This window comes from Drosophila pseudoobscura, chromosome 2 (assembly GCF_009870125.1).
Source record: "Drosophila pseudoobscura strain MV-25-SWS-2005 chromosome 2, UCI_Dpse_MV25, whole genome shotgun sequence".
NCBI classification, from domain to species: Eukaryota; Metazoa; Arthropoda; class Insecta; order Diptera; family Drosophilidae; genus Drosophila; species Drosophila pseudoobscura.
Window position 1 is genome coordinate 28,266,880 of NC_046679.1, and position 25,004 is coordinate 28,291,883.

General features: G+C 40.6%; 1 protein-coding gene across 2 annotated transcripts in view; it reads left to right on the forward strand.

Annotated features, from left to right (window-relative positions):
* Positions 1–25,004, forward strand: part of Fur1 (Furin 1) — a 168,871-nt gene that overhangs the window by 98,032 nt on the left and 45,835 nt on the right. For both annotated transcript variants that reach the window (XM_033376497.1, XM_033376498.1), the window contains one exon: positions 8,640–9,506. In XM_033376497.1, the coding sequence (XP_033232388.1) occupies positions 8,718–9,506 (789 nt within the window). In that variant the 5' untranslated portion in view covers positions 8,640–8,717. The remainder of the gene's footprint in view (positions 1–8,639; positions 9,507–25,004) is intronic.

Below are 25,004 nucleotides of genomic sequence, written 5' to 3' on the forward strand. Positions count from 1 at the left end.
TTTGAGTAATTTTTTAAGTTGGAAACAATTTGGTTTACTTTTTATGGTTTTTTTTTGTATTTCTGTTTTGTATGGCATCCTTACCTTTTATTTTTATTTTATATTTATTTGTTTTTACCATTTATTTATGTTTTTTTTTTACTTATTTATTATTTATATTTTTTATTAAGTTCTTATCTTTTTGTGTTGTTAATTTTTTAATGTTCATGTTATATTTTTATTATTTTTTTTACGCTGTATTTTTATCATTAATTTTTCTTAATATTTGTATTCCTCTTGTTTCGTAGTTATTGTATTTATTATTATTATTTAATTTTTTTTCCAATTTTATTCTATATTATCATTTAATATCTTTATTATTTATGGTTTATTTATTTATACTTATTATTTTTTTATTGAATATTTGTTATTATTTTATTTATTTATGTATTTGTTTATTATGTTATTGTTGTTATTCTATTATTATTATTTAATATTATTTTATCTATCCCTTGTTATGTTTTTATTTTTATTTATTATTTTATTATTATTATTTATTCCTTATTTTGATTTTGTATTATAATTTATAATTTTTTGTTTTATATAACCTTTTTATATTTTTTTCTGTAAAACTTTAATAGAATAGATATAAATATAAATGAAAATTCCCCTTGGAATCCATACCATTCCCATACCTTATTAGCATTCCTTAATGAAATTCTTATAGAAGGAATAAATAGAGTAATAATTTATAATATATTTGAAGAAATTGTTTCCAAAGTCAAACTTTTGGCAGGGAATCCCACAGAAAACCAAAAAAAAATCCAATAGACATGCCAAAAATGTGTGCTGCCTACTTTTTGGGGCAGGCAGAAATTATTAGGGCATCGCTAACGCACAAAAAGAAAAATAAACTTTGTTTGGTTTTCTCGCCTGTCATTCGCCACTATTTTTGGCAGTATTTCAGTTGTGCGTGTAGTCGCGCAGCAGAGCAGAGAGCACTTGGCATAATAATGAAAAATTAATCGGTAAAAATGCGCAGAAAAAGCATTCCGTTGCATACATTTCGGCGCCGAGCTTAATTGAAACGACGACAAACAAGAGAGTGCAAGAGAGAGAGAGAGAGAGAGAGTGACAGAAAAGAGAACACGAATAGACACGCATAAATTTGTGAACAAACAACAGCGGCAGCGGTGCAAGGAGCAAGGAGCAAGTGGGGCAAGTGGGACAGAGTACAGTACAGTGCAGTACAGTACTGTACACCATTCTGTGAATACTAATGGAACGAATGCCTGAAACTGCAGCAATTGGGGCGCTTGGCTGGCGGTGTCGTTTGCTCTGGTTTTTTTGGGTGGCACGGCTGCACCAGCTTGTCGGTGCCGCGGATAACTGATGCTGCCACCGACAGACCCTCAGACCCCCAGACCTCACGACCTCCTCGTGCCACTCGACGACTCCCATGTGGATTACCCTCCAGTCGGTGCTCGGAACTGTTTTTGGTGTTTTGTCGGTTTTATCGGTGTGCAGTTGGCATTCAAAAATTTGTGCATATTAAGTTGTTGATTCGCTGCAGGATCTCTGTCCTTCTGCCACTGAAATGTCAGCCACAAAAACTGCGATTTAGCGAGAAAGAGAGAGAGAGAGAGGGAGAGCGGGAGAGGGAGGGGCATTTCACATTTTCATTGTCAATGTTAATGGTAATGCGAGGGGCCATCAAAAGCATGAAAATGGAGCGTGGAATTTCCACTCAAAACGGAAAAAGTGGACGCAGGACCTCGACATTTGCTCTGGCACTGTTCTGGCCCTCTGCTAGGACTTCTTCCTGCCTCTTCTGAGCCCTCTGCCTCCTCTGGTCCTCTGCATCCGACGACTCCTGGTCTTTTGTGCTTTTTTGGTCGCTCCCCTCCACCGCTCTTCTCAAACAGAAGGCAAGCAACAATAACCTTCATCTTCATCAGGGCAGAAGCCCCACCATCCTACCATCCTACCATCCGTACCAGCAACAGTGGCAGCCCAGCCTTCCCCTACCATCTTCATCAGCTTCATTGCCACCATTTCCCTGCCACCATCAGCATCCATCGTTGTGCTCCTCGTCAAGGAGCTGCTCACCTGTGTGTCGTGGCGTCGCATTACCCATCTGCATTTCCGCCGCTCAGCGATAGAGAGGGAGACCGTGAAAACACTGTTGCAGGGAAATTTTTAGTGCCACTGACTTTTCTGGATGACTGTTTCTGGCGGCAAAGATTGTCAAAGGGAAGGACGAGAATGATTTTGAGGGGTTTTCTATAATCTAAAGGTGATATATGGACGGAAGAAGACTTTGTTCGAGGGAAGAGACTCTGGAAGAGACTCTGGAAGAGGCTTCAGAGCACCCTCTGAGGAAATTCATGGAATAGATTACTTTTTTCTTGGAGTATTTTCAGGACAATAGGTATATAATGCTTCTGAAACCACCATCGCTTGGAGATTGAATATAATAAGGAGAGAATATCCATCGTGGTAGAAGGAGGCTCTACTGTACTCCTCCTCCTCTACTTAAAGGGTGAGAGAGTGAGAGCCTACAATAGATCCTTTTAGCCGCACCTCTTTCTCGCCTTCTCTCTCACAATAATCCTCAAATAATAGAATACTTAAAGCTTCGTTCTTTCTTTTGAAAAACCCACGAAGAAAAGAGCGCGTAATTATTCCCCCCCTGCCACCCCCCCCTCTGGAAGACAGTTGAGTGTTTCATTGAGTGGCGGATGGAGAGTCCTGAAGAGGATCTCCTGTGCCTGTACCCCTTTTTTTCTCTCTCTTTGCACTTGAGGTAGGTTCTGTTGATGCCTTGAGGGCGGCTTTTGTTTTGAATGGAATTTGTAAGGACTGCTTTTTACCTTTCTGCCCAGAGCCGCCAACCGCCAGCCGCAGCCGCCTTCAAGGTGCCTTCATACATTAAGCGTTTTTCCACCTCCCTCCGACTCGTCCTTCTGCCATTTTTCGAGAGTTAATTTCGCAAATGCAACGAAATGAAAAGAATGGAGAGGCCCCCCCCCGGAACAATGCCATCCCAGCGCCACAGAGAAGACACATGTTTGTGGGGCGGGGGGCGGTGGGGCATGCATCGTGCATTTATCTTACGCCCGGTGGCCCCGTCGCGGGCGGAGCACCGCAGTGCTGCAAGTGCTGCAAGTGACCATGCAAAATCAATTAATGCTGTCGGGGGGCACTCAAATTGCATTGCATACCGCAAGGAGAGGCACGGCCAGGCACGGCGAGGCACGGCACGGCACAGTTTTCTCTGTTTTCTCTGTGCTTTTTCCCGGCTCTCGGTTGCACTTAATGCGCATTCTTTTCCCAGTGTTTGCACATTAAAAAGCAATCCGCAAACCCGAAACGAAACGAAACGAAACGCAACGCAACGCAAACGTAATATGCATTTCCCCGGACGGAATACCTTACGGATACACAGATACTCGGACGAGTGCACAACAATGCCAAATAATTACAATTTGTGTGTTGGCCAGGTTCTCGTGTCCAAGGACCAAGCCGGCATTGATTCATTATCGCATGAGATAAATAATAAAATTACTTTCCTTCATTTGTTGTCCTCGGGCACTCAAGAAACGAACGATGAATGATTGATGGCTGGCTGTGCGGCTGTTGCGGCCTCCCAGTGAATCGAATTGATTCACGAATACACAAATACGACTGTGTATTGGCCATAAATATTGATTGAGAGATTCGACGGCCTTCTGTTTGTGAAGCAAATGTAATCCACGGCGGCGGTATTTCGGTATTTCAGTTATTTTTGGATGTCAATGTAAACCAAAAAGGTATTAGGTTCAACCGAAGGGCACTGCTGTATGACGTATGACATGGAAAGCAGACTGAAATGGTTAATGGAAGGCTTTTACGTCATACCTGTGCTACTTTGTTGCCTCTAAAGCTTCGTTTTCCTTCATTCTCCACTTAATTTTTCCATAGATGAGGCGCAACTGTACTTTTTGTATGGGTTTTACATGTTTTTCTCTATAATTTGTGCTCTTATCCGCACGGAGCGCACTTCTGCCGCATCTACTCATATGACTCCCCCTTAAAAACCTTTTCCCCTTAGTCCTCCCTTCATTTACTGCACTTTTCACCATCAACATAACCTCAATGACCATATTTGGCGTGACTGTACTTTCTATTCAGCTTCAGTGCCTTTTCTAATGCACTTTTTGTGCATTTGCCACATTCCCAGTGCATTTTTCATCTTTTTCTCTAGGTTTTTGCCATAGCCATTCCCGTGATGACTGTACTTTTTGTGCTGTGGCTGACTGACGTTCATCACAGGTTGCGCTCGAATGGAAATCCTTTGGTGATTTGCCCGAAAGCTAACTTGACCTGACAGCTGCTGTAATCCGCTGTAAGAGACCTCTGGGGCTCTCTGTTGTTGCCAATTTCTAGGGGAAATTCTCACACCATCAGTCGTCGCTGTCAAAGTGTCATCGAGCGGTGCAGAGGTACAGTCCCGCAGCAGAATGGATTTACCAGGCCACGCCTTTTGTTTGCCGATCGTGTGCTAATACTCCTTGCTTCTGCCACACACACACACACACACATGACTCGGTATTTTTTTCTATGCCTCTGCTGACACTTTGCCTCCATTTTCTCTGTGCCTGTGTGTGGGTGGGTGTGTTTTTCTTTGCTTTTCTTTTGGCCACCGCTTTTCTGCGGGCGTTAACCGCCGCGTGCCCCGTTTTGTTGTTGACTTTGTGCTCCAGTTTGTGCGGGTCGCGGGCGCCCATGGAAAAGCCAGTGGGCGCGCGCATTAGAGAGTGTATGCGGCTTTGTGTGGAGAACTATCATTAAACAAGTGAAACTACCGCCATGCCACATGCCACATGCCTCACCACACGAAACGCATTAAAAGCCGAGAGAGACAAACAAAAAGAGGCAGGAGAGAGTCTCAGTCTCAGCCTCTTGACGCCTTTTGACTTCTTGCCCTGCCGTTTTGTGGCCCTTTTTTTCGCATGCACTTTCCTTTCCTCTCTCCTTTCTCCTTTCTCCTTTCTCCTTTGGAGTGCTGTAGAGTTTAGAGTTTGCCTCCCTTTTTAAGCCCCTAACTGCTTGTAGTCGCTGGGCTCTACTTTCATTTCTATTGCTGTTCTATTGCTTCTGGTTTTCTGGTTTCTAATGCTGCTTTTTATGCTGCCGCTGCTTCCTTTGGCTTAATGTGTTTTGCTCTGTGTAGTCCTTTCAGGATTCTCCTGCATTTGACATGGCGCTTTGCATGGGCCGCCGATCCACAGGCAAAAGAGTTGTGAAGTCCTGGAAGTCCTGCGCCGCCACAAAGGATGCCAGACAGGCAGCAGCCACAGCCACAGCCAAGTGTCAGACTGTTTGCCCAAAAAATGCCTCAAGGATTGTTAAACCGATGCCTGGCATTGTCATCTTTCTCTTTTCCTTTCCTTTGTCTTCCCCTTTTTCCCCATTGCCTGTCTGTCCTGTTGCCGGTGGCTTAAGCAATTTAAGGATTCTACTATCTGCGGCCATTTCTGAGTGATTTTTGATTTGTGAAACGAGAGGCAGAGGCAAACCGGAAATCGATTGCCGGATAATGAAGTAAATCTTGTGGAAGACATTTTTGGGGTTTTATTGGAGCAAAAAGAGGGTTGAAAGGGTTAAAAGGGTTCATTGCTGCTTTCGGAATCGTTGGCTATCGATTTTTAAAACGTTTTGTCGTTGAAATTGTGGCATCGATTATGATTTATCGTTGATAATAAACGTTGAAAGCAATTGATAAGGAAATTAATTTGATTATAAAGATTTGCTGCACATATTTTGATCAAGAAATGTTATCGATGACAATTAATCGTTGTTATCGGATCCCGAATTAATATATTCCAAAAACCAGCTGATTTCCAGGACTTTCTGGACCTTTGATGATTCTATTTGATAAAAATTCCATCGAAATTGGTATGTTTATCGGAAAAGTATCGAAATATATCGATATTAATAGTATATTCCAAAAAAAGGCGGATTGCCAGGACTTTCTGGACCTTTAATGATTAAATTCTGTCCAAATTTGTATGTTTATCGGAAATGTATCGATATTAATAGTATATTCCAAAAAAGAGCTGATTGCTAGGACTTTCTGGACCTTTAACGATTCTATTTGATGAAAATTCGATCGAAAATTGTATGCTTATCGAAAAAGTATCGAAATATATCGATATTAATACTACACCCTTATCCCAAAAAAACCCCACTGGCTTTTCCTTTCATCCTTGACCAATTAGGCCCTCAAATGGCCTGCAACGGACACATTCCAATTGGCATTGGGCAGAGAAAAGTTCTGGCTTCTTTTGGGGCGCCCAAAAAGTGGCAGCTGATTGATCGAATCGCCGACTGTGTGGCACATAAGAAGCGCATCATCACCCATTAATTGGGCGAAAATTGAGGAGACAGAAAAGAATATTGATTGGCCATTGGCTGGGGGGCAATGTCCAATGATACTCGTATGTCCCTCCCAGGGATGCCACTCGAACGAAGCCCGAAAGCTGTCGAGAAGCCATGGCCTGGCCATGGCAGCAGCAAATCTCATTGATTGTCATCCCGTGGACAAGTTTCGATTGCAAATGAGTCGGAGAGTGGATCCTAGTTGGAGGAGTAGCTTCTGACTAATGCCATTGTCAAAATATGCCCATGACTGATGATGGCGCCCAGGGGCAGGGACAGGCAGCCAGCCAGCCAGCCAGCAGGCAGCATCCGCATTGATAGGCATATTTCATCTATTGATGAGATTTGTGGGATTTCTGGAAATCCAGAAAGAGAGAGTGTGTGTGCCACAGAGAGGGGTAGTGGCAGTGCCAGTGGCAGTGGCGGTGGCACGGGGGCATAATTAAAGCCGAGTGACAGCGGAAATGCCAAGGATCACAAGGAGATGGATAGATTTGTGCTGCTGGATGGATGGATAGAACGGAAGGGGAAGCCAATGGTGTGCACTGGTCATGGGGCATGCCCCCCAGCTAAGTGGATAGGAAATTGAATTTCTGTGTGTGCGGCGGAGGAAAATCAAAAGATTCTCCGAAATTCTGAAGCCAGAAATTCAGTCTTTCTTTATGGAAAGTTAATGCCCCCCAAAGCATATGCAAAATTAGATGGAAAGAAAGTAAATGAAAGGAACAGACAGACAGCCATCGGGGGAGAGAGAGAGAGAGAGAGAGCGACTGCTGGATGCACCTTTTGTGCTTTGTGCCTGCAAGTTGCTTTCTTTCTTTCTTTTCTCTCCACATTGAGACCTCGTCAACACCATCTATATCGCAGAAGGAGCAGCTCAGGCTGTCTGCTCCGCCAAGGACTTTGACTTTGAGTGACGGCATTTGTCAGAGGCAGACACAAAGTAATCATTACTTGGGCGCGCACTTCCGTTGCAGCGGCAGCAGCTCCTCCCTGCCTCCACTAAGCGTATACTTAATAATAAGAAAATAAGTGCCATGTCAACGTGGCAAGGGCCACACGGACCTACCTACTCCTACCCCACTGCCACATCTCCCCGACTCGCTCACATGCTAACGAAAAGTGGAAAACGGTGTCAAAGTCAACGACAAGAGCAGCCACTCGGTGCCAGTGGCGGGAGCCAACTATGGATGCACAGTTTCTTCTTCTGATGCTGATGAAAGAAACGTTACGTTGCCCACGTGGCTGGGCGGTGGCAGGGGCAGAGAAAGGGGGAGGGGGAACGTTGACTTCAAAGTGCAGTGCAGTGGCTGTGTGGCCGTGTGCCCGTGTGGCAGGGAACAACCTGACGGCTGACATCTTGAGACAAATTGAAGCGTTGTTTCTCTGTTTATAAAGATAGCTCTGGGCCAATGCAAGCACCACCGATGGGGGTCGAGTGCCAGCGCCAATTGACATCAAGATAAATTTCAAAAATAACTACAGTTTTCCATGCGAAACAGAAGGAGATTCTCCGGAATATTCAAATGATTTTAGAATGTTAGCGAAAGTTTTTACGATTTTTAAGGAAATAGAATTTGAAGAACTTAAAAATAAATAAAAATAAAATAAGATAAATTTAAATTCTTGATATAAATAAATAAAATATCATTTTAATTAAAAATAACTGAAATAACAAAAAACACATAAATAACATAACAAATTTTAATAAATTTGTAATGAAAAAAATATATCAATAAAATGAAATAATTTGTTAATGAAATAAAATAAAAAAATAAACAAAATAAAATAAATTGTTAATGAAATAAAATAGATAAATAAAATAAAATAAATAAACGAAAAAAAATACATTTTTAATAAAATAAAATAAATTTTTTATGAAGTAAAATGAATGAATAAATTCAATAAATAAAAATAATAAGTATCAAGGATGACTTGAGATTTGAATATAAAAAATAAAAAAATAAAAAAATTATAAAATAAAAAACATAAAAAAATAATAAAATACATAAATAAACAAAATAAAATTAATTTTAAATTAAATAAAATAAATTTTTCATGAAATAAAATAAGGGAATAAATTCAATAGATTTAAATATAGAAAAACCATTAAGATTTTTTTTCCATTAAATTTTTTGTTTATTCTTAAAAAATGCAATAAAAAATTGGGTTGCTTTCGCACTCCGCTTAAAAGTATGCAACATTTTATCATACAAAATTTGGCATTCTCATTACAGCACCAAGAAGAACCTCCCTCCTATCGCTGCCAGCATTCCAAACCACAAGAAAAACAATTGGAAAAATCTACACGCAACATGAAAAACGACGTCGTGCGATGGAGCAGGCAGCCAACTAGCAACATCATTAGCAGCAACAGCACTACCAGCAGCAGCCGCAGCCGCAGCAACAGAAGCCACAACAGCAGAAGGCAATGCAACAAATTGAAGGTGCAACATGCAGCAGCCTCACACACAACCGTTGCAGGCAACAACGCTGGGCAACAGCAGCAGCAACAGGAAGAACAACAAACAATCATTGAATGTGATATAAGAAATTTCAATTTCAATTGCAATTTATTCAAAACTAGTTTTTTAACGCAATGCAAACCGAAACTAAGTGGCAGCAACAGCAACAGTGGCAGTGGCAGTGGCAGCAGCAACAACAACAACAACAACAACAGTAGACATTCAACAATAAGGAAAAGAATAATCAATATAGAATGGGCATTGCTGTTCATTGTGCAATTTAGTGCCCTAGTTTTTATATGTAATTTTAATGTCGGTTTCGTGGCCGGAAGTGTGGCATCTGCCTCCTCCCCCGCACCAACGCCCGCTCCTCCGTCGCTCAAAGTGGATGCCGGCCAATCGCCAGTGCTGCCACCATATGTCCTCGACTATGAGACGGGTGGCAGGGCCAAGCTGACTCCCAGCAATGGGGGCAAGTATGGCAACTCTGGTGGCAGCAGCAGCAGCAACAGCGGCGGCGGCAGCAGCAACAACGCTGTCGGACACTATACACACACCTGGGCGGTGCATATACCCAGTGGGGATAATGGCAACGCCGATGCGGTGGCCAGGGATCACGGTTTCGTCAATTTGGGAAAGGTAAGTTGCCACTCCATGATTTTACACATTTTTTACACATTAAAGTACCGATTGCTACCAAGAAAACGTGGAGTTTAGGAGAATTTACCCATTTTTAGATGACCATAAGAGCCTGCAAAGAATGCACCTAAAATTTGTTTAAAATATAGTAAATTTTTAAGTATTTTTGCTCATTATTTCTGGTATTTTTCCCCATATTTTTTCTAGTACTTTGTGGTTGTTACTTTTTCTTATTTTTTTTTTCAATACTTTGATTAAATTCTTATGTTTAATCAATTATCTAAAATATGGTATATTTCCAGTATTTTTTGTTAGATTTTCTTGGTATTCCTTTTTTTCTATTTTGCTAGTATTTTGTTGTCTGTATATTTTATTACATAAATATTTTATTACAATTTCTTACATTACTTTTACTCATATTTTTCATTAGTTTTTTAAATATATTTTCTGATATTTTTACAATGTATTTATTTTAATTTATTTTTTTTGTATTTTGTTGTTATTTTGTGGGTTATTTTTTACAATTTCTGATTATTATTGCTGTTATATTTTGTAGTATTTTTCTGATATTTTCTAGAAATATCTGTTATTTTTCTGCAATTTTTTTTGTATATTGTCTAGTATATTTTATATTTTTTGAACATTTGCTCTGATATTTCTATTTCTATTTTTTCTGATATTTTCTACAATTTTCTGGTATTTTTTTGTTTATTTTGTGTTGTCATATTGTATGGTATATTTTATATTGTTTTCATACTCTTTATGCTATTTTTTGTAGCATTTTGCTGATATCTTCTAGCAATTTTCTGGTATTTTTTTCGTTACCTTTTGGTATTGTTATTTTTATATCAAACAAATGTACGTGACTGTATTGAAATTCTTCTCAAACATTATGAAACCAATTAAATAGGCTGTGATTAATGCTCACGTATACTTAACATTTGTTCTACTAAACAGACTATTATTCCGCCGCTTATAGGAGTATATATATAATATCCTTCTTCATAATCTAGTTTTTTCTCCGCTGCGGCTGTGGCTGCTGTCAGAGATATTTTCTTTCGGCCAACACCTAAAGCAATCCACGGACAGACACAGCAGACTCGTTAGTCAGTTTAGCATATCATTAGAACACTCAAATGTGAGACTATTAAAACTTTGCCGCACACACACACACACTGAGAGAGAGGGAGAGAGTCCACAGAGAGATGGTTAGAACTTTCTCGTTATGGAAGAAAGAACTTGACTCCGGAGGGGCGGTGGGTGGTGGGGGGGGGGAGAGCAAATGTTGATATGGTATAGTCGGAGTAGAGTGCATATTTCTGGACAAAGTTTTTCGTCCTCGCAGGAGCAGGGAAATCAGTGGCTCTCTCAGTTTGCCTTCGCCCCTGCTTTTCCCACTGCTTTTCCCACAGCTTTTCCTGCTGCTGCCGCTCTACTTGTTTGCCTGTCAGTCATTCGAGGTGGAAACATTTTAGGACTGGTGTGGTAGAAGTAGTAAAGTAAAGTCGACTCGAGTTGCACGGAGGGATACAGGTGTTGCCGCTGGACAAGTTTAATCCGAGAGCACATTTCGACCAATGTACTTTCCAACTGATACTTTTGACACACACTCCACAGCACACCCCGCCACAGCGCGCTATAAACCCACTGCGACTCCTCCTCCTGTTCCTTGGATTTTTCCTCTCCTTTAAATCGTAGAACAGACGCGAACCCGCTAAGTGACTGTCAAGTTATCCTGGCAACGGGAATGGCTAGCACAAATGGAGCTCAAATCGCCTTGTAATGGCATCGTTTGCGATAAAACAAGGCACCCACCAAGAGGTGGGAGCCAGTGGGAGGGGGGCCTAAGAGGAGCACCCAGAGCACAAAGAGCAGCAGAAAGAAGTGGAGTGGAGTCGAGGCGAGTCGAGTCGAGAGGTGGTGTGCCAAAGGTTGCCCTAAGTATGGGATTTACAGATGCTTCAAGTGAACAATACACTGAGAGAAAGATTTTGATGGTTAAGAAAAATGTACAAAGAAATTATAATAAAATAAACAAATTTATAAAGAAAAACAAAATGATTATTCAGTTTTAAAAATATAAAAAAAAACCATGATAATAAAATAAAAAACAATACAAAAGTGATATAAAATTAAAAATAAATAAATAAAAAAAGGTTATGAAAAAGACAAAAAGATTATTCAATTTAAAACATATATTTTTGATAGCAAAATATAAAAAAAAAATGATAATAAAATAAATCAATATTAAGAAACATTTTAATCAAATAAAAAAATGTTAATAAAAAACAAAATAATAATAAAATAAAAATAAATAAAAATTAATAAAAATAAAAACAAAATGATAGTTCAATTAAAAAAAAAATTTATATAAAAAACAAAATAAAATAAAAAAATTAAGAAGAAAGCAAAATTATCATAATTACAATAAATAATAAATTAATAAAAAAAATAACATGGTAAATTAATAACTTTTTACCGAAATTCCTTTTTTAGTGCTGGACTTCCTTAAAATGCTTCTAAAATCCTTTCGAGAGCCACTTGTGCCTCGACAAAAACGTTCCAAATGTTTTTCTTTGCGTACAAATTCTCTGTTTTGTGATACTTTTAGGCAATTCGATTTGATATAAAATTGTGGCCTCTATTTTGTGTTCCAAAATCAGAGAAATTCCTACAGCTCCTCCTTAAATTCCTCTATTATTTTTCGCCCAGTGTGAGTGCACCGTTCCACAACAGCCTTCAGCATTCACCATTCAGCGTTCAGCGTTCACCATTCAATGGAACATTTGAAAGTAAAATGCATCCCAAACAGTTATTTTTGCGGCTGCGAGGGGTTAAGTCTGCCCAGCAGCCAGCCCCCTGATGCTGTCTGAGCCCTAAATGGAAGCTGGCATTTGAGTTTTCAATTGAGGAATGGCACAGGGGCCGCTGAAAGGCGAGGGGCGGGGCAGGGCGTCGGGGGGAGGAAACCTGAAACTGCGAAAAGAGCTCGACTGTGTGTCGATTTCCATTACACGGAAGGCACACGGCACTCTATTGTTGAATGGAAATCCCTCCACCATTCAGGGGAGGGGGGGTACCGAGGCACCTAAGTAGCCGCCTACGTGTCCGTGGAAATTAGTATCATTCCTACGACGGCTTTTCCGGGCGCATCCGAGCGAGGTCTCTGCCATTGAATTAATTGGCAGAAACAAAAGGCGGAAAATTCAATTTATGAAAAGGCAAAAGGACAAAAGTTTTGCAACTATAAAATGGCGAATGGCGAATGGCAAATGGAAAGCGGAAAAGCTGGAAATTGGCAAATGGATGCTGCTGCGACTCCATTCAGCATGAAAGCAGATGGACAGGCGAGAAAGTTAATTGAAAATTAATTTTAAATGGCATTGTTAAAACGGAGCCAAGGATCCGAAAACGAAATGTTGCCACTCGCCCACATTTTGCATAATTAGAAGTGGCTGTAAAACTGTAATGAGTGGGGCGGGGTTTTATTAATTGGCAATAAGGCAAAGACAGAGTAGAGTCTTGGAGATTCTTGGGAGTTTTTTGACCCAAAAAACTTCACCAATTAAAATGTGATATATTGCCAGGATCCAAAGGATCCAGCCAGCCACTCGACAAACTCCTGTTTTGTCTCGCATATCAAAGGCATTCCTGCTAAGGGTGTAGAAGTTTTTGATGAACCTTTCAATTGATATTAAATGCTTTGGCCAGCGAGAAACTCTCGACCTCTGGACCCCAGGAGAACTCTACACCTTTCGAACTTTGGATCTGGCGACACCCGTCGAACATTTGGAAACATAACTCTCGCAAAAAAGTGTTGACAAACATTCGGCACTTTGTTGTTTTGGGGGCAAATGTTTTCCCATTTCTGTTGCTGATGTTGGAGCAAAAACTAAAAACAAACTCTGCGCAAACCCAGTTACAAGTGCAACAACAATTAATAAAAAAACAAACATGAAAAGAAAAACTCCCTGCAAGTCCTGTAACTAGGAAAATTGCACGAGCCAGAGACAGAGGCAGAGCCAGAGGAGGAGTTGTGTTTGTTTTTCCAACAAAATTCGTTGTGTCAGAAGTTTTAATGAAAACTATGCGCTCTCCCTTCAGATATAACAATATACATATATATCTGTTTCTGTATCTGTAGTATCCTTGGAGGGGGTATACGAGGCACTTACTTTGCATCAAGTTTTGGCACTGAAATTATGATGATAAAATAGAGACAAACAAAAAGTTTCCTTTTGGTGGATGAGAAATCTCATTAACTTTAATTTTAATTTCATTTGCTTTGCTTTTCCTGCGCTAATCAGTGGAAATGACATGGTGATAAATGGAAAATCTAGTTGGTAGAAAAATCGCCAAGAATTTCAACAAAATGCAGTATTATTCTGATGTTTTTTTTCTTGGTTTTCTTTAGGTTTTCTTCTGCATTTCTAGGGCTTTTCTTTGGGTCTTCTCTCGCAGCTGCTGTTTGTCATTTGCTTATCTGGCTGTAGGTTCCTCTTGGTTTCCTTTTGGCCTCCGTATCTGATGGTTCCTGCCGCTGCCGCTGCTGCTGCTCTCCTTCTCCTTTCATCCTTTTGTATAGCGTCATTTACATAACACTCTGGCTACAGCTTTCCTGGAGGCTATCCTTCAGGCCTGCCATCCTTCTGCCCGCCCCTTTGCGTGTGCGTGTGCGTGTGTCCTGTGTTATCTATTGTTGAAGGACTGCTTCCTTCTGCTGCTGCTGCTCCTCCTGCTGCTGGATGGACGCTCGCTGATAAATGTTGGTCCCCCTCCTTCGGCCACTCATCAATTTAATTGGAAAGCAAAAAGAAGAAAGACCTTTACTTCACTTCACTTTACTTTACTTTACTGTTTTTCCCTCAATTGCCTTTCGATTATCATGATTTTTGCTTGCTGCTTTTCTTAAATGAATTCCAGGCTTCCTCCCAATTCAATTATTGATTGATTGATTTTCGTGTCGTGTCGTGTGTGTGTGTGTGTGTGTGTGTGTGTGTGTGTGTGTTGGACGGGCCCTTTGGCCTTTTAGCCTTCTGGGCCCTGCGGTTGCAATTGCAGTATTCGTGTGTAATTAAAATCAGTGGAGAGACCTCTGGGTTCACTGTCCTTTTGAGAGGACATTCATTTTCGCCTGGAGGTAATCTCCACCTCATGACGGAGGTCAACCGCTGCAGTGGCCCTCATTATTATTATAAAGGCTTCCTGGAAAACCGCCTGGCAACGGGCCGGGCTTTGTCTTAAGCTTAAACTGAAATGTGGGCTATTTTCTTACCTTTCCACCGCCCGGTTTTCCCCTCTCCGAAGGCCTCTTTCTTGTAAGCCCCAAGAAAAGGGTGTACCTTTTGAGAAAGGCTTAATTGGTTAGCCATTTGACAAAATTCTTAGAAGCCCGGCCGCTAAGGTGACATATTCCTTGGGAAAAAGAGGAAAAGGTGACATATTCCTTGGGAAAAAGAGGAAAAGGTGGCATATTTCTTAGAAAAAAAAAGGAAAAGGTAATTTTATTAATTACAAAAAAGGGTTGCTCGGTTTTTTTAAGACCTGCTTAGAGGTGTCATTAGGCTTAAGCAGAAAGGAAATGTAAAGGAAACGCATGTTTTTTTTTAGCCACAGTTTGAGGGTGTATGGTTTTTGTACAGTTTCTGATTAAGTGGAGATTTTTTAATAGGAGCATTGAGGATGAACATGAGACTTGAGAATACATTGTAAGCATTTACAGTTTTATGAGAATTGAGGATGAACATGAGGCTTGAGGATACATTTTAGGCATTTACAGTTGGAGGAGCATTGCGGATGAGCATGAGGATTGAATATACACATTTTTAGACTGAACAGTTTGAGGACCATTGAGCATGAACATGAGGATTGAGGGAATATTTTAAATCTTCACAGTTTGAGAAGCATTGATGATGAACATCAGGATTGATGATATATTTTAAGAATTCACAGTTTGAGGATCATTGAGGATGAACATGAGGATTGATGTTACACTTCATGCATTCACAGTTTGAGGAGCATTGATGATGAACATAAGAATTGAGGAAATTTTAAGTATTAACATTTTGAGAAGCATTGATGATGAACATCAGGATTTATGGACAATTTTAAGCATTGCCAGTTTGATGAGCATGGATGATGATCACGAGTATGAGGATACACTTTAAGCATTTAAAGTTTTAAGAGCATTGAGGATAAGCATTTCTTGTGTGAGGACGAAGCCAACATACAGTTTCAGAGCCATGTTACTCCACAATTACTGAAAAACATGCGCTTGCTCTCTATTGCTCTACAGTTTTAACAGCCTTGTGCATAACCGAAGTTTAAGGGGAACACGGTATGGGCTCTAGTTTTAAATGCATTAAGGGGGTTCCATAATTTCAAGAGGGCTATAGTTCGAGGAGCTTTGTTTTCATTCCCAGAGAGGTGGAAGTAAAGCCTCGCTTACAGTTTTCGTAGCACTGGTGGACTAAAATTGCCTACAAACTACAGGAAATGTTCCACAAGCCACTGGCATTCTCCCTACGAGCTCGCAGAAACTTGATCAACCACGACTGTCATTTCACCTGCCCCTGCCACCTTGCCACCTTTAACCCTGCAGTTGGCGCACCACTGTATCAACTTTCAAGCTTAACAAACAGTTTAACAAGCACCGAGTGACTCTCTCGCGCGCAAACTTTAAACACACGTAGAGTTGACAAATTTTGCAAATATTTTTCTGCACTTTTGGTGCATGTCGACGCGAGAAACTTTTGGTCGACCCAAAACAAAAGTTAAATACATGCACAGACACTGCCATGTGTGGGTGTGTGGGTGTATGGGTGTATCGGTGTGGTGCTTGCGTGTCCTTTGTTCTCTTTCCTTGTGTCGTGTTCTCGTGGTGTCTGCAGAGGCGGATATCGTTGATAAATTTTAAGTCAAAAACTCGGAAAATATTTATGACTTAACTTTTTGTTTAGTAACAAAAGCAAACACGCACACACGCACGCAGATAAACACCCACGCACACACACACACACACACACATGCAAAGGCATTTATCTTTCTGGCGAATCTCCGCCGTACACTCTTCTCCCTCTCCCTCTCCCGCTCTTCTTCTGTCAGAATTGTCACAGAACTTGGGGGCGATGCTGCTATGCAAATAGCAGGAAAACTGTATGTGGATTTTCCCAGCGCAGAACTTTAATCACATGACATGGAGAATACCACTCGCAACGCAAAAGTTTACATCATTTTCTGCTGCTGCTGCTGCTGCTGCTGCTGCTGCTGCTGGGTGTGCCATTGATCCTTGAAGGGAAAGTTTTCCCGTGCACTGCCTGCAGGCGGCAGGACCAAAAGGAGGCTGAAAGAAGCACCCAGCTTCGCCCCGTTCCTAATTGAATATGTAAACCCCCGAAATGCGATTGAGTGTGAAATGAGTGTGGACCCAAAAGTAGACCCAAAGTAACTCTGAGTTTCCCTGGAATTCCAATCTACAAGTACGACTATCCATGGGCATCTACATACACACATGCACACGTATAAAGTTTTCCTCTTCGCTTTTTTTTTACTGCCGACAAGAAGACAACCAATTGAACCAGACAAGTTTTTGATACCCCGCTATTTGGGGCGGCTAAACCAGGGGTATATCCGTTTTTCAAAAGGATTATAGACCATGATCTGGGGAGAGATGTATCCGTGAGACTTGGGCCTATGGTCTGAGATTTTAAATGTAATCTTTGCCTGTGGAAAACCAGGAAAATCCAGTATGAAAGATAGGATTTGTTTCGTAACTTTGGAAGAAGTTTGAAAGAAGTCTATTATTTCTAAGTTATGGTACCAAAATGTTCTACAATACCTTATAAAGGCAGGATCTACATAAACACCAAAAATAATTAAGTTCGGATGATTATAGCACAAAAAAAATTGTATAAATCGCCAATGAAGGATCATAAATATAGAATAATCCCAACAATCGCTTAAGGAAACCCAAATATGTATAATCTATCTATCTAGATCCTCGGAACATTCTCAAAATTTGATCATTTTTAGACTCGAAAAAAATAAAGGAAATAAAAAAATAATATATTAATAATTCATAAAAATAATAAACAAAAATTAAAATAATAAAAAATAATTAAGATAATAATATCATGAATAAAAAAATAGAAAATAATACAATAATATAATAAAAAATATATAATATAATATAATATATATAATAATATATATAATATAATATAATACTTTCCCAGTCGCGGCTCTTTTTCTCAGTCTCTCTCTTCCTCTAGATGGGACCTTCGTTCCCATCGCTTCACAAGTTTATTCCTTGAACACTTTCCCTTTGTAATACAGGGCATCTTTTAGTCCTAACCCCCCTTTGAAACCTTTATCCTTGCATTCGTTTTGGTCTGCCTTCGATTGAAATTAAGTTTCCGTAGTTTTGTGTGCCGCAAATGAATCAATGATTGAGCCCAAAGAGTGAGTGGCGGCGGAATGGAATGAATGGTTCGAATGCGAAACTTTTCTGCATTTGCCAACACTGCGGAAAAGTTCTAGCTTCTGGATAGAGCTAGTGCCATTAGAGGAGCTAATAAATATTTCCCCAATTCATGGGAAAGTTTTCCGTGTGTGTGTGTGTGGCACCCAGAAAAAAAAGAAGCAAAATTTACACACCCAATCGATTCAATTTCCCGTGAAAAGTGTAAGGCCATAGAAATTTCAATACTCCACAGAGGAGGACATTGTCTGCAGGATCTCCCTGCTCCCTTCTGTTGCAGCTGGTGGCTCCAGATTTGCCTCTGGCTTGGCCCCAGTTCTGGCTCTGGCTTGGCCCTCTGTGACTCTTTCGTGACTCTTCTGTGACTCCTCTCCTGCCTCTAGGTGTCCCTTCTGTGGCTCCTCTCTTGCCTCTGGCTGCCCCCTCCGTGACTCCTCTCTTGCCTCTGGCTTTCTCCCCCCCTAACGCCACTCTCTGCCTCTTTCTTACCTTCTAAAAGGTGCCTCCTCAATTAACTTGGCCCATGTTCTTTGCCTCGGCCCTGTTCCCACAACTTCCTGCATTTGTGGCCAGGAGAAATAAAATTTTAACAGCTTCGCTTCTGACACCTGACCTCGGACCTCGGACAAAGATGCTGTCGAGGGCGAAGAAGAAGATGCTTGAAGACCTTGCTGCTGCTGATGAAGATGATGATTGGTCTGGTCTGGTCTGGTCTGGTGTTTGCTCTCCTGAGAGCAGGCTGTAAAATTAATTAGCTAAATTTATGAGACAGCTGCGTAAAGAAGATCCTATCCTATCCCGTGGCCGTGCTAATTTATGATTGAAATGGATGTCAGGTGGCGGCTCCTTCCTTCCTTCCTTTGCAGCAATTATTCCTTGAAATATTGCTTGATTTCTTTGCAGAAATATATGCTCCATCGCTCCTGTGCATTTTTCTCTTTGAGTTTTTTTTTTGTAAATATTTTTAATGCATATTTTTTGAGCGTTTTTCGCTTAACAGGGAAATCCGCCAAAAACGAAGAGGAAAATGCGTAAGAAGGTTTTCTAGCCCCCAGCTTTTCTTTTCCCCTCGAGTATTTTTCTTTTTTCTTTCTTTTGTTAACGCCCAATCGCATCGTGTTTACTTGGCTTATCTTTTGGGATGCTGACAGTTTTTTTTTTGCGCTTGAGAAAATATTTTGTAAAATGGGACAGAACCTAAAGTAAACGGGCGTTGGTTTAAGGGCCACGCCCCTTAGACTTAGGCTTGTGAAAATTTGTTGCCTGCCTTTTGGAGTCTCTACCGAAAATCATTAGAAAAACGCGTTTAAGCTTTTGTCTGTTGCTCGGACACGCCCTTTGGCTTTTCCCAATGATCTGTCGCGCTTCCTCCTCTTCCTCTGCCTCTTCCTCCCTTTTGGCGGTACAGAGAAATTGGCGTCCGGCCTCAGTCGAGTGGAAAATTGCTAATGGCCGAAGGAGAAAAACCAAAACAAAAAAAAGAGAAGCAAAAACTTTGACTTTCTGGTAAATGGTCGCTGCCTGTGATTTTAATTAAAAGTCAGCGACCAAAAGTCGCAGCACCAGGAGCAACAAAAGGACTTCCCTTACGAGTCCCTTCTAATTGCCCTTCGAGTAAAACAAAAACAAAAAAAAAAGTGTAAAAATAAAAGGAAAACTCGTCGTAAATTTATACATTGCTCAATCAAGTGGAACGATTGTGTATTGCAGAGGAAAAAGCCATACAGAAAGAGAAGGCAACAACCCCAGCAATGGAGAGAGAGGGGGAGAGGCAGAGGGACGAAATCACGGCAAATATTTCTCTTGCATAAATATTGAACATTTTTTACACTCTTTGGTTATTGTATTTTTGGTCCCCTCTTCGTTTGCCCCTCGTTTCCCGCCTCTATGTCCCCGCCCCTCGCCATGCGATTGTATATTTTGCTTAGTCAAACAAATCGTTAACAATTGCACTTTGGGGTTGAGGGTCGTAGGTCAAATCAAATCAACACTTTCCACTTGATTAGTCCAATATGGAAATTTGATATTTCCCAGGAATATTCCCCAATTTGAGGGACAGTTTTTGAGGCCAATTACAGAGAGATATTTGGAGCGGCAAAAAATATATATATTTGGGGCAGCACGAAATATTTTTCGAGTGGAGTTTTGATTGGTTTTTTAAGGTTTTTTTTTTTTTTTGATTGAAAGTTTTGTAGGGAAAAAGGGAACAGGCTTTAATGGTATACAAAAATAAAATAATTTTGAAATGTCTAGAATAATTTAATATCAATTTAAAAAGTATCATAAAAGGTGAATAAGTAATTTAAAAAAATTTAAGACCGAATTTTAAATATAAAAAATATATTTTTTCTTCAACAAAATATTTTTGAAGCCCAAAATATATTTATATTAATTTTTATATATTTTTTGTACCTTTCTTTCATATATTATTCCTGCGTATACTTGATAAAACGCCAACCAGAAATTAAGTATACGCAGTGTTAAACCAATAAACTCGCTTAAAATGCTGATATCTATTTTATTTGAATTGCATTTCGCAGGCTTAAATGTTTTGTGCAACATTTACCTCCGCATTCCACAAAATGCACCATAAATTATGCCTATCCTTCCATTCGGCCATCCATCGCATCCACATGCCAAAAGACAATTTGAGTTATTAGACCCCCACATGCAGCCATGGGATGCAGATTCGTCATATATCATGGTTGGAAAATAGATTGGCATTTTAATTGCTGTCCAATTTCAACGTTCAAGTGCCCGCCGCTTAGCCAAGGACAGTCCGGAGGCGGGGCTTGCGATTGATGGAGAGATGGCAATTGAACTCTAAAGGAAATTAAGTGAAACTCTTCTCTAGAGCTCGAGTTATAAATTATACAACAATCCAATGTCTATTGAGTCTATTGGGTAATGGAAATTCGGTGTACTTTTGATCGTTAATTGACAGATTTCTCGGTACTCTCGGTTGGCCAATATTGTTAGATTTTTTTCTACTCTTTCTAGATAGAATTTTGGCTACATTTTTAATTAACTAGACGAAAGGATTTGCTGATGCCAAAGCAGGAGGCGAATGGCAGAGCCTATAAATCTGCCAGCAGTTTATTCCTTTGTGTTGCCTTTCTCTCTCTCTCTCTCTCTCAACGCTTTGTCCTTGTCATGATTTGGCATGCATTCAAAAAAAAAAAGAAAAAAAAAGTTTTTCCAACGATACAAAAGCCCGTTTCTGACATTGAAAAAAGTGGAGGGACACAGACGCAGACGCACCCAAACGGATGGCAATCAACGGCTGCAATTATGTATTTGTATACGCCAGAGTGTGTGTTGGAATGTGTATCTGTGTGCGTCCCTGTGCAGCCCTGTGTGTGTTGTATTGAACTTGCCGGCTGACCTTAGCCTGCTTTCAGCACTCTGGGCTTATAGCGTACTTGCTTAGTCATTTTGGCACTAGAAAAATGGCAAACAAAATATAGGAAAATTCGTAACGAATCATGGGATACACTTTTTTTGTTTAAAGGCTATAAAATATAGTCCTTTGATGCAGAAACCCCGAAAAAGAGAGGCACATTCCTAAAAGTGAGAGTTTGATGAGGCTAAAAGCACATATGTGGGAAGGTTTGTGTAGGATATATATAGGGATATATATAAAGTCTGGAGTTAATCTGAATCCAAAAACTACATACTTTACAGCATCGAAAAGGCTTAAATCCCTTTCAAAGGTCCACATCCCAAACGCTCTACTAAAAAAATCTATGCGAAAATGTGTTGCATATTTTTAGGCTGCCCTTACAACACTTTCTCCCTCTATTGCTCTCTCTCTCTCTGTAGCTGTCCCTGTCTCTATGTCTCGTTCATGGCCACACATGCCACAACCACATTGGCATCAGCTTCAACATCATCGTCGCGCGTTCAACGTCAAGTGGCCCACTCGGCATTCCCCACTTGAAGCGTAATGAAAGCATTTTTGCCACTAACACATGTACTAGAGCCCTTGGAAAGACATCGAAAGAGATGGAAAGAGAGGCAGAGAGGGAGAGAGACAGAGGGACGGGACAAGGCACTTGCCTAACTTTTAGTGTAGTGCGACATCAGATTGACACTTGTCGAAATCATTTTTTGTGTCTCTCCCACCGAAGGGGCATTTTTTGTGCCCTCACAGGGCAGACATTAGATAAAAGAGCAAGCCTGAAATTAAGTCTAATCTCTGTTCTTTATGTACTGTACTCTCCTAGTGCCCAAAAGGATTCGCACAGATTTGTAATTCCATTAAGATTTCTGTCTCATTGCACAGAAAGTCAAGTTCCTCCACCTGGCTGCCGAGAGAACAATAAAACACATTAACACCTATTAGGGGGCCGGTTGCAAAGGGAAGGAGTGTGTTTGGGTGTGGGTGTGTGTGTGTGGCAGTGGGCGTGGCATTGTGTGAATGGGAACATAAATAAAAGCGACTGTCTGCCAAGTTATGAATAATAATGACAATAGAGAGGGAGAGAGAGGAAGAGAGAGATGGGGAGAACGAAAGCTAAACTGCTTTGTGTACGAGTATATGTCCTGATTATGTGTGTCTGCGTATCTGTGTGAATGTGTAATGGTAATTAAGCTTTTGGCCTTTTAGAACCCAGTCAGAGGCAGCCCCAACAACATGGCTCCCCTCTGGGCCATTTTTATGGTCATTTGTGCAATGGAATGGAAAAGGAACGAAGGAAACAGAGAAGAAAAAAACGTGAGAGAAACTAGAAGCGAAAGAAAGGCAGACAAATGAGATACTCTGGGAAAATTTACAAATTATAGTTATAGGGCTTTAAAAACCCACTCTTTTGCGCTCAGTATCTCCGAAAGCGAGTCTATAATGTTCAACTGGTTTTGAGGGTTTTCTAGTATTTTTTTTTGGTATTTCTCAAGTGTTTTTTGGTATATCTTAGAGCTGCCGCAGTTCCACAGTATTTTTCCTGTACCTCAGGATGATATGATATTTATTTGATAATTTCTTGAGTATTTTTTGAGTATTATTCCAGTATGTTTTTTGGTATATTCTAGTATTTCTAGTATTTTTCTGGTATTTTCTAGTATTTGTTGTATTTTTGTGGTTTTATTCTAGTATGATTTCCTAGTAATTTTTAGTATTTTGCTAGTATGTTTTTCTTGTATTTTTCTGGTATATCTCCAGTATTTATTGCAGTTTTTTTGTAGCATGATTTTGGTATGGGTTTCTAATAATTTTCTGGTATTATTGTAATTTATTTTTGGTGTTTTTTTTTAGTATTTTTCCTTTGATTTCAAGCGAAAGAGATACCCATAGATTTCCACACACCCAATGCACCCTTTTGGGCCCAACAATTACCAGGGTATACAAAATAGATTCTCGGCCAGACACCACAGGAAACAGAACACATCGCTGGCGGGGGGGGGACGGGGCCATAACATGGTCTCAGATAAGAACCGGCCAAAGGATGAACCTTCCTCCAGGTGTACTGTACACATGTGTGTGTGTGTGGGTGTGTGTGTGTGTGTGTGTATACAAATCTCTGCGCTAATTAAAAGTCATTAGAGGGGGCTGGTGGTGCCGGTATAATTGCATCTAAATGAAATGCCAGACTAAAGGAGAATCCTTCGGCTCCCACCGGTTGCCCGGGGATAAATCAGTTAGAGCTTTAAGCCCAGATCCCCCAGATGATTATGTTAACGTTATCTAATTACATTTTTCCCTTTTTATTTACAGGTAAGCAACACTCGCCGTGGAAAATGAAGCTACCCGTCCGGGGCCGGTAAATATTTTCAAGAATTCAGAGGAGGCCTTTTAATGGAACCCCTTGTTTGGGTGGGGGTGGTGGTGGGGAAAGTTCAAAGGGGAATGAATATTTCAGCGACTCAGTTTCATTTAGCACTTGGCCAGTGTCCTGCCGTGTGCGGTTTCCATGAAATATGGATTGGTATTACCTACGAAATGCAAATGCCGAAAAATGAATGAATAATGAAACATCGAGTGCTTGCCGAAGTGTTTTGTGCCCTACCCGAAAGTCCTTCAAAGATTCAATTGGAGATGGCGATGGCGATGGGCTGCTCAGTTTTCTTCTTCATAAATTTTCAGCTGTTTCTCGGCTCATGAAATATGCAAGTGGCAAAGCTGGGCATGAAAATGCCAGAGCTTCCGTTGCAAGTCCTCTCTCACTCCCCGTCCCTGTCCCTGCCCCTGTCCCTGTCCTTTTTTTTATCCTATTATCTCTGTACAAGTTTTCCTTCTTTTTTTCTCTCTTGCTGGCTCTCGCCGGGTGTGCTCCTCCTACTGGGCGGCTGCTGTTTTGTTTAAATTGTCAGTTTGAACGCAAAACGCCGTAGTTCCGGCCAGTGTTCATTTCGCTGACTTGAACCTCCTGTCGTGTCCTGTCCTGTCCTGCAAATTACAGCCAGAGAACTTTTGTTCTTCCTTCCATTGGATGGAGGGATGGAGCAGCTCCCTCGCTGCGATATTTCATTCTTCCTGTTCATATTCTCTGGCAAATATTTCTCTGCAGATATTTTTTTTAATAAATATATTTTTTATACACCCCAGGGAGTGGAGATTTGCCTGTGGATAAAGTTGAAGCTGCTCTTATCGATATAATTAAACGAAAGTGTTTGCTCTTTGGCTTTGGTATTTTATTGGTATTTCTTGCGATGTTTCCGATGGGTATTCTTGAATCTTTTCAAGTTATTGCCTCCCAAGTAATTTCCCTAAAAGACCTGCCTCTCATTATGCATAATGCCACGTGGCTGCCTCATTATGGACCACATCAAAGTGCTGCCAGGGAAGATACCTTTCGTATCTTGCCCGAAAAACACACACACTTTATTATTTATTGCCATAATCATTTTAATGGCAGCAGGCAGAGCGGCGGGCAAACGCGATAATCATGTTTATTAACATTTTAACTTAATTCAGCGGGTGGTACTCCTTTCCAGGGGATATACGAAAGGTATCCTAATCATCAGTCAGCCGGAAGTCGGCAGGTGTTTGTCATGACACTCACGAATGGGAGGCAGGATTT